We start from the raw sequence: 10,000 nt of genomic DNA, 5'->3' as shown, positions 1-10,000 counted from the left end.
GTGTGTTTGAATCTGGGCAATGGGCGTGCATGCATGTGTGCTGCGTGTGCTGCTGCGTGTGCTGCTGCGTGTGCTGCTGCATATGCTGTGTGTGCATGCATGCTTATGTATGTGTGTGTATGTGTATGCATGCATGTAATGTATGTGCGTGCGTGCCCTCTTGCGCCTGTGTTTTGCGTGGGTGCGTCTTGGTTGTGTGTGTGTGTGTGTGTGTGTGTGTGTGCGCGCGTTACCTACCAGTGCGATGGAGAATCTCTCCTCCAGCTCAGCAGGGTCTGGCATGGGCAGTTTGACTGGGGCACTCCTGGCTCTGATCACTGCCAACTGAGACTCCATACTCTCCGCGTTCCCCATGGTTCACTCACACACACACACACACACACACACACACACACACACACACACCCCTCGTCTTCAACTCACACACCCTCACTGTCAACACACACAAACACACCTCACTCACCACTTACCATCAAATCAGACACACACACCCCTCTCACTGCCAAATCACAGAGAAACACACCCCACACAGTCAATTCACACACAAGCATACACACAGTCAGACAATGGTCTTAATAGTCAGACACAATCAGCGACTCCCGTGATGCTGTTCCGACAGTCAGACAGCTGGAGGGCGGCGCGAGATCAGAGAGATGCGGTAAACCGGAGGCGCGTGTCTACCGGGGGGCCATGTCTATCCTCCATCCGTTCATCCTTTCCTTTTGTCCCCCTTTCTTCTCATCCCCACCGACGGCACGGTGCGCGCACCATGTACCGATTCCCCAGCTGAGATCGACGTCCCGCTGTCCGTCTCACGCACTAGCCTCTATCTGCATCATCCTCCGCTTCACGGTGTATCCTCGGTAACGGGCATGATGATGATGATAAACGAACCAGGCTCTCTGTGCGTGTGTGTGTTTGTGTGTGTGTGAGCGAGTAGGCTACTTAATCCGCCTCCTTCCTCCACAGGCGACAAAAGCGAGAGTTCAGCCTCCACGCACGCTCTCTCCCCCCGCGTCGACCCCCCCTTTCTGCCCGACACACAATGAGCCTTCTGCCGCTTCGCTCTCCTCGCCTCCCCCCTGCAGCGAGCAGCTCACAGCCGTCAGCAATAGGGAGGGGAGGGAGGAGAGGGGTAGGAGGGGGTGGGATGCAGCTGCCTCTAGACACGGGTCCACGGTCAGTTTAAGCGTTTTAGCCAGTTATGGTGGAGTCTAGGATGTGTGAAGGAAAGCTAATCCTGGATCTGTGCATAAAGGAGCAACTTCAACCCGCGGAGGCTTTGTTTTGTTCCGATGCATCTTGGTAGATCGAGTCTTAATACTGATGTGCTTTCTTTGTTTCTGATCAAATCTTGTTTTTCCATGGCTCTCATTCCATCTCGCAGCTGGACGGGTTCATTTGCAAGCTGCCGGAGGAAAAGAAATGAAATTGGTGGCTCAATATTGGCTAGGATTAGGCCCAGGTCTGACAACAACAGCTGCAGTTTTGAATGCATTGATTGATTTATCTGGAGGTAGTAGGTTATAGAGTAACTCTTGGCCTAGAAAGCTGGCATGGGCTTATAGGCTTAAGTGTTAAAACAGATTTCTTGATAATGAAATGAAATTATGTCAAGACCGCATAAAATCACATAAAATGTTACAATAAAAAAGCAGCCTATATGTCTAAAGATGATGGCCATGTGTTCTGTGGAAATACAACACAGACCATAATAGGATATAATGTAGGTCTACCAATGTGGCCTGAAGCATATTTGAAGTCTGTCAAAAACAAGGATTCTTTAATTCGCAATATGTGAATGCAAAGTCAACATAAACACATATTCAGTGATTGCGGTATCATATTCAGCATCCATGCCTCCCCCATAAGCCGCCTTTGTCCCCGTTTCTGACTGATGTCTGAACAGATGGGGGTATTCTCTATCACTAGTGTGCTCCTGACCCCAAGCGGACAACACGTGTCATTACATAAGCCTGTGTGACGTCTTACACCTGCTATGGTTTCGTCCCATATCCTCATCTCCCTCTTTAATCTGATATAGGCCTATTTCACGGATTCCATATTTGTTCGTATTTCACGGATTCCATATTTGTTCGTATATTTACTGTTCATAGTATCGTTATTATTTTACAGTGTTTATTGTGACACAACGTTGTTGCTATAATGTAGCCTATCTATAGGCCAAAAAGTTTAGGCTAGACTATTAGGGTTGTAGGTGTGGGCCAAGCCTATTCGGCTAGGCTACTAGGCTAATGGGGTCGTTAGCCTCGGCACATAGGTGACATACCTAGTAGTTAATTGGTATTACTGTGATTGAGACAACCTCCCCCACAGGGAGGCAGTATTCTCCTACAAATGTCATGGTTCTTCAGACAGATGTGCGTGAGTATAGAGATAAACAACTTATTTATTTTAAAATGCCTCACCCCCTTTCCGACTTGAGGTAACCACTTATGAAGGGCAGGATTCAAACTTGAGTCTCTAATGTTGAAACGTCCACCATTAGGCCAAGAGGACATCTTCAAGGCACTTGTGTTTTTAGTTCTCAGGCAGGGGCCAGGGCTACCTCCGCACGAGAGCTTGATTCCAATGGGAGGACCCATCCAGATCACAGCACCAATGTGACAGGCAGGGTTTGAACTCGCCAAGAGGACATCCTCGAGGTTCAGAGGTGAAACTTGCGTTTTCAGGCCTCAGACAGGGCTACCACATCCAAATCACTTCCACTGCACACTGTAGAGTCTAGTTTCTATCCTGTAAGGCTACTTTCATAAGACCATTCTTTTTCAAATATTGAATATCCTAATGATTTCCTCAAGGAGGGATCTCTTGAAGTAGACATACTGTATTTCAACAGGGCCTTCTGCAACCGAACTACAACTCTCCTGGACTGAAGTTACTCACCCCATGTTTAGTTCACGGGTGAATAGGAGTATGTTAGTGATACTTATTTCTGGCAATAAGAGAATCGATGGTGCAGTAACGATGGAGCCTTCTGCATGGGCTAGAATGTGGGTTAGGAGAGATACTGACCAAGACTTTACCATTAAAGCTCATTGAATTTAATTCAACTGCAGTGCGAAGGAAACGATAGGAGGGTCAGGGAGAGACGAGAAGAGCAACAACCATTAACCTTTCCCCCCTTTCTTTTAATCTTTTCATCCTCTAGTATGCTCTCTCCCTCTCTCTCTCCCTCTCTCTCTCTCTCTCTCTCTCTCTCTCTCTCTCTCTCTCTCTCTCTCTCTCTCTCTCTCTCTCTCCCCCCTCTCTCTCTCCCTCTATCCCTGATAAATATCCGCAGCCGATGTATGAGAAGCTAGGGAGGTGTTCACGGACGTTTTATCTATGCATTCTCATTGGTCAGGGCAGCTGTCGATCTTTGTGTTTCATCCATTGATAGGCCATTTGGAGCTGCTACTCTCCGCGTTAAGCGGTATGGATCCGCAGCATCACTCTCACCCCCGCTGCAACCGGCTCTTGCCCATTCCATCAGCCGCGTGCGTCTGCGCGCACGGTGCTGCGACAGAAGGAGTGCCAGAGTGTGAGTGTGTCTGCATGGATGTGAGAGAGTGAGAGAGAGAGAGATAGAGAGAGGGAGAGCAAGACTGATTGATTGATTGATTCTCTCACAGCTCGCTGGAATTGACACAGACACCAAACTTTTTCTGTCAAGCTGGAGCTGAGTGTGTGACCATTTAAGCCAGCATACATACACGTACACACCATTCATACGGGACCGATATCCAGGGCTCGGGCTGCTGTCGGGGTGTGTGTTGAGAGGCGCGCGCTGCAGTCATGGGCACGGTTCTGTCGCTGTCGCCGAGCTCGAGGAAGGCGGGTGTGTGTGTGGACGAGAAACCGGACCTTGCGACCGGCGGGAAACCGGAGAAGAACCTAAAGAAGCGCCACTCGGTGCTGCTCCACGCACTGACGTGGAAGCGCCTTGTCGCCGCCTCAGCCAAGAAGAAAAGTGCCAAGAAGGTGAATCCGAATCTCCCCGCGAGTCAGGCCCGACCGGATCCATTAGTTGATCAGCTCAACACCGACAACCTCAAGAAATCCCAACCTGTTAATGGAATAACTGACCGAAAATCGGCTGGACCAAAGCCTGGGCCGATTGCCGTTCCCGTGCCCACTGTACCTGACCAGAACCGGCGTCAGACCCAGAATGGCCGATCATTCCTCTCCCCTCGGCGGGTGGTCGTACAGGTATGGCCTATAGTGCACGTGTGTGTGTGTTTGTGTGTGTGTGTGTGTGTGTGTGTGTGTGTGTGTGTGTGTGTGTGTGTGTGTGTGTCCGGTGTTTCTCATGTGTTATATCTTCCATTCGTAGGCGTCCACTGGCGAGCTCCTTCGCTGCCTCTCGGACTTCCTCTGCCGTCGCTGCTTCAAGCTCAAGGAGCTCTCCCCCAATGAAGTCATCCTCTGGTTCCGAAACGTGGACCGGGCTCTGCTGGTCCAGGGCTGGCAAGACCAGGGCTTCATCACCCCGGCGAACCTGGTCTTCGTCTATCTACTGTGCCGAGAGGCCGTGGAAGAGGACACGGCCTCAGAATACGAGCTCCAGGCAACCTTCCTCACCTGTCTGTACCTGGCCTACTCCTACATGGGCAACGAGATCTCCTACCCGCTCAAACCGTTCCTGGTTGAGTCTAGCCGGGAAGCGTTCTGGGATCGGGCCCTGGGGCTCATCGACAAGATGAGCGGGCCGATGCTAAAAATCAACGCAGACCCGCACTACTTTACCGAGGTGTTCCAAGACCTGAAGAACGAGGGAGGATCGAGGGAGAGAGAAAAGGAGAAGGAGAGAGAGAAGGAGAAGGAGAAGGAGAAGGAGAGGGACGGGAAACGGATCAATGACCTGGACCGTTAAGAGGAGAGGAAAGGAGACAGGGGGGACATTTGGTTTGGGACACACCTTTACGGACACCAATCCCGCTGGTTAATTAAGCGGGACTGAATGTATACACGGTCTGTGGACCGGACAGAGGCGCCAGAGGATTATAACACGAAACGCGGAACGAAATAGGTGTAAATTAGGCCTAACCGGTCTACAACGCGATCGCCCCGTTAACGAGCGGTCATATCGTTTTATGTGAATCAAACCTCTGGGAATCTGCTGTACCGACACAGTTCATTGGATACTGGGTTGAGGGGGTAGATCTTGTATAGTTCACTTACTGCATGCTGTAAAAACAAAAATATTCTGATTGTAACTTCATTGTGGCTTTTGAAATGGATTTAGGCTGTAGGCTACGTGGCCCAGGCGATATTATGAGTTAGGCTATGAGTTTAAGTGATAGTTTAGTGCGTCAGTGTGTTGGGGTAATATATTTCAATATTCGTTTCATGCTGAGATAGAGAGATGGGGGAGAGTTAGAGAGTGATGTCTCGCGCACATGGAGCTCTCCGTGGTAGCCTACTGGACTCGGTGGCGCGTGAGTGACACTGAGTCCCATGTGAACGTTGAATGTACTAGGCCTATTTTACCACGTTACAAACGAACGGATTCTTTTCCGTCAACATGTGCCAACTACAATGCATAAAACGTCATGTTTTATATTGTATCAAAAAGTATAAATGGTTACACACCTTTGCGTCCCAGCAATATTTATTTGATTTGGTGAGAATGTCATGTCATGGTGAGAATGTAACTCGTAAACCCTAAACCTTTATTCAGGAACACATTTGGGTTATGCAGGCCTATTCAAACCACAGCATATACCTTTATTCATTTATATGCGCACAACGGTTGCCAGGTTGCCAGGTTGTCAAAAAGAAGTGACTCTCAAACCGCCGTGCACAGGCCTGTTCGTTTTAGTAAGAGATTGAGTGCGCAGGGGTGTTTTGAGCTTTTGGCTTATGAAGGTTAGTAAGGCCTATAGACTGCAAGACCTAAGGAGCATGTCCGTTTAAGCAGGCTACAAGATAAGCCAACGGTATGCAGATATGCAGTAACAATCTATTCGGCCATCTTGATAATTAAGAAACTCTCATTTCCATTGCCCTACAAAGCAAAGTAGCCTAAGTCATGCACCTTTTAGTTGGAATTCTAGCTATACAGTACATTCAGACAAATGTAGGCTACTTATTGTAAGTCGCTTTGGATAAAAGCGTCTGCTAAATAACTTGCATGTAAATGTAAATGTAAATGTCTATACGCTAATGACAATTCCTGGAGCAAGTCTTTTATACGGTCGATAAAATGTAGCGATGCAGCCAACCATGCTCGCAGTTATCACAACTGATTGAACTGGCTTTTCAGAGTGGAAAAACGCGCTTCTTCTATGGGCGCGCGAGTCGTGAGGACAGACCGTCCTGAACGCGCGCTCTGCCTAGTTGCTGGCCATGGTGCTGAAACTCGTGCGGGTAAACGTTTGGATGACAATACGGTGTTGCCTCCCGGCGTTTAACAGTCATCATCATTATTATCATCATCATCATCGTTCTCTTCTCCTTCATCTTCTTCTTCTTCTTTATAAGTCATCGTCATCACCAACACCATCACCATCACCATCACCCCACATTCCCCTACTCCCTCCTTCTCATCATCATCATACTCATCCTCATCATCCGCGTGTGTGCATGTGTGTGTGTGTGTGTGTGTGTGTGTGTGTGTGTGTGTGTGTGTGTGTGTGTGTGTGTGTGTGTGTGTGTGTGTGTGTGTGCGTGTGTGTGCGTGTGTGTGTGTGTCTGGTCATGTCGTGATGACTCATCAGCCCAAGCGCAGAGAACCCCCCGAATTTCTGAATAAAGGAACACAGACCACGTGGTGCGGCTGTCCACGCAGGTGATTGGCTCAGATTTGCTGCAGTCTTACAGAAGTGCCGCTTTGAGGAAGGGGAAAAGAGGAGGAGAGGGAACAGGAGAGAGGAAAGAGGGGGGCATACTGCGGAGGTGCTTGCCGGGGGCTAAAGGAATTCAGGATTTTCACTGAGTGCTTTCCTCTCCGTTTCCACGGCAACAGAAGCGACACAGCTGCATGGATGGATAGGCCTAGACAGACAGACAGACAGACAGACAGACAGACAGACAGACAGACAGACAGACAGACAGACAGACAGATAGATAGATATGAGATAGGATAGAGCCAGGCTATACCAATAGTTTTGATAAATGTAGCATTGAATTGAAGCCGGATCGAATTCACCGCGGTGTTTTCAGTGTGTTAGCGCTTAGTGAAAAATAACTCGTTTAAAATTGGTTGTGGAACTTCACACATAGGCTAGTCATCATCGGCATCGCGCCGCCTATGGAATACTGGTTTCCATGGAGATGCCGCGGAGGCCGCGGGATTCGGAGGGAAGGTGAAGGAGAGGGAGGGGGGATGCGGAGGAGAGCAAGAGAGAACATCAATACTGAATCACTAGGCCAACTCAAGGTGGTTCTATGGTTATAAGAAGAACACATTTAACCTGGCAATAATAAGTACGTGGAGAGACACACACATGCACATACTCTCTCTCTCTCTCTCTCTCTCTATCTCTATATATATATATATATATATATATATATATATAGATGAGGTAGGCTAGGATAACTGGACACAATAAAAAATGTAATCTTTATGAGGTCTAATTCTTTACGAAGGAAGGTGACAGGTGAGGCACTGCCAGCACACACTAGATATATCAGAGGTAGACTAACAAGCCGACACACTTCACTAAACCTTGTTTGAGATTCAGATCAGGCCATGATACTAACAATGCAGATGCCTCCACCTAGTGGTGTTAAAAGGAGAAGCAATATGTAGGCTGTGTGTGTGTGTGTGTGTGTGTGTGTGTGTGTGTGTGTGTGTGTGTGTGTGTGTGTGTGTGTGTGCGTGCGTGCGTGCGTGCGTGTGTGTGTGTGTGTGTGTCTGTCACAAGGTCTTGCTGCTCCATGGTAACAGATATCCTCCTTAGCATTTCTGCGTTGTTAGGAAAGTTCTGGAAAGTGAAGTGCAAATGATGTACAAAATATTAAACTCTCAACATTATGTTCTGGTCCCTTGTGAGGACAGGTCTCTGTTTGCTGTGGGCGGAGGTGGAAATCACCTGCGACACATGTTCAGCGTTACCTAGCAACTCCATGTTCACTGATGCCTGGAAACGAATCTTTCTAAAGAGCAAATGTACATAAAAGGCCAATACTGCCCAAACCCAGACTGACAGTGTGTGTGTGTGTGTGTGTGTGTGTGTGTGTGTGTGTGTGTGTGTGTGTGTGTGTGTGTGTGAGAGAGAGAGAGAGAGAGAGAGAGAGAGAGTGGAAGAAAAAGAAAGGGAGAGTTGATATCATTAGAAGTATCAACCTATAGGCGTTCGCTACACTTTCTCCTCTCTATCTCAGTTTTCACAATAGGCTAATGCCCCTATAGGCAAATGCCCTTATAGGCTAATGCCCCTATAGGAAAATGCCCTTATAGGCTAATGCCCCTATAGGCAAATGCCCTTATAGGCTAATGCCCCTATAGGAAAATGCCCTTATAGGCTAATGCCCCTATAGGCAAATGCCCCTATAGGCTAATGCCCCAATCGGCTAATGCCCCAATTGGCTAATGCCCCTATAGGCTAATGCCCCAATCGGCTAATGCCCCTATAGGCTAATGCCCCTATAGCTAATTGGGCACAGAGAAATTGCAGTCAGCATTGCCTGAGCGCCAGGAACACACAACAATAACATTCAATGCGAGAGAGAGAGAGAGAGAGAGAGAGAGAGAGAGGGAGAGAGAGAGAGAGAGAGAGAGAGAGAGAGAGAGAGAGAGATATTCTACCTTTATTGCTGTACCTTGTGTGATTACACCGCAGGATAAGTGTCAAGGATCTGAAAAGATCTGCTTGTGACGTGGGATGCCAAACCTTTATTTGACCTATTTGATACTGTAAAAACATATATTGAACACAACTTATATTGACCCAGTTGTTAAAGAACCCTTGACAACAGAATGCTCGTTTGGGAAGGCGCACGGGCAGATGGTCCCGCTCGAGAGCTCTCCGCTGTGTCTGCGAATTCACACGCACGGCCCGCTAATGTTTAACCGATTCCTCCATCAGAGAGCTATTACTTTTTTGCCCACACCGCGGGGCACGAGTTGCCATGGTGACATTTTGGTCCTCTCTGCAAAAGAGAAAGTTAAATACAATTATGAAGGCCTACCCTTATGAACAAGCGCGCACCTGTCGTCAGGGACCTTTGAAAGGGGCTTTCCATGCAGATTACCGTGCGCACACCCTGAAAGGAGCTGGAGCGTTGTTCGATTGCGGACCTTTTCAACCCAAGACAGAACTGGGAAATAGTAGGGTGACGGTATTTTTGTTGACCTATAGACTATTCAATTTCTTTATCATCGAGGTTAAGCAATATTATTTAAACAAATGCTCCTTTGTTTTTCAAAACTTTCCACGTTGGGACCCTGCACCTGCTTAACGCGAGCCGAACGAACAAAACGTCATCCTCATCATGTATTGTGCGCGTGGCTCAGCGTGAGGCAGGTGCAGATTTATTCTCCGGTAGCCTACCTTTTGCTGTCCCGTCCCGGTTCACCTCACGCTTACCGTCTCAATTGGCATTCACAAAAACAGACAGTTTATTTTAGAGGTGTTGAGGGTTGGGACGCCACACATTTTTTTTTTTAAAGTTTAGGAAGTTTAATTGATGCTGTACGCTAACCCTAAAAGAAAGGTAAAATAAAGTTAAACAATAGGCCGAAACAACATGGTCTTTAGGCAATTTTATGTTTTTAAAATAGTTTATTTTGCAATAGACCATTCATGTAATAGTTTCTGAGTTCAAAACAAACGAAAGACTTACAAAAACAGAGCCGTGATGTCTTCTTTCTCTAGTTGAGCCGGTGTTGGACGCACGCGCCAAAGTCCTTCTCTTACAGGCGGAGTGGCGTTGGAACACTTCTATTTGGGGGTGGAGGAACAGCCTTTAGCTTACCTGTCACGGTAGTGGAAATTAAGCTGCCACTCGACGCTGTTGCTCCCATGCCAGTTTTAGGGCAACTTTGCGACAC

The 10,000-nt window shown here is 47.9% G+C and overlaps 2 protein-coding genes across 2 annotated transcripts in view; one reads left to right on the top strand and one right to left on the bottom strand.

Moving 5' to 3' along the window:
* Positions 1-354, bottom strand: part of fmnl2b (formin-like 2b) — a gene marked incomplete at both ends in the record, with an annotated part of 10,328 nt that extends 9,974 nt beyond the window's left edge. Inside the window, one exon of the mRNA XM_083685367.1 lies at positions 238-354. Coding sequence (XP_083541493.1) covers positions 238-354 — 117 coding nt within the window. The remainder of the gene's footprint in view (positions 1-237) is intronic.
* A 3,444-nt stretch (positions 355-3,798) lies between these two features.
* LOC310815165 (cyclin-dependent kinase 5 activator 1-like) lies at positions 3,799-4,876 on the top strand (the record flags this gene model as incomplete). Its single annotated transcript, XM_083684837.1, has 2 exons — positions 3,799-4,212; positions 4,337-4,876. The coding sequence occupies 2 exons, from the start codon at positions 3,799-3,801 to the stop codon at positions 4,874-4,876; spliced, it is 954 nt and encodes a 317-aa protein (XP_083540963.1).
* Between the last annotated feature and the right edge of the window lie 5,124 nt (positions 4,877-10,000).

This window comes from Argentina silus (assembly GCF_951799395.1).
Source record: "Argentina silus genome assembly, chromosome: 14".
NCBI lineage: Eukaryota > Metazoa > Chordata > Actinopteri > Argentiniformes > Argentinidae > Argentina > Argentina silus.
Note: the sequence above shows the minus strand (reverse complement) of the source record. Positions and strands in the feature narration are given on the sequence as shown.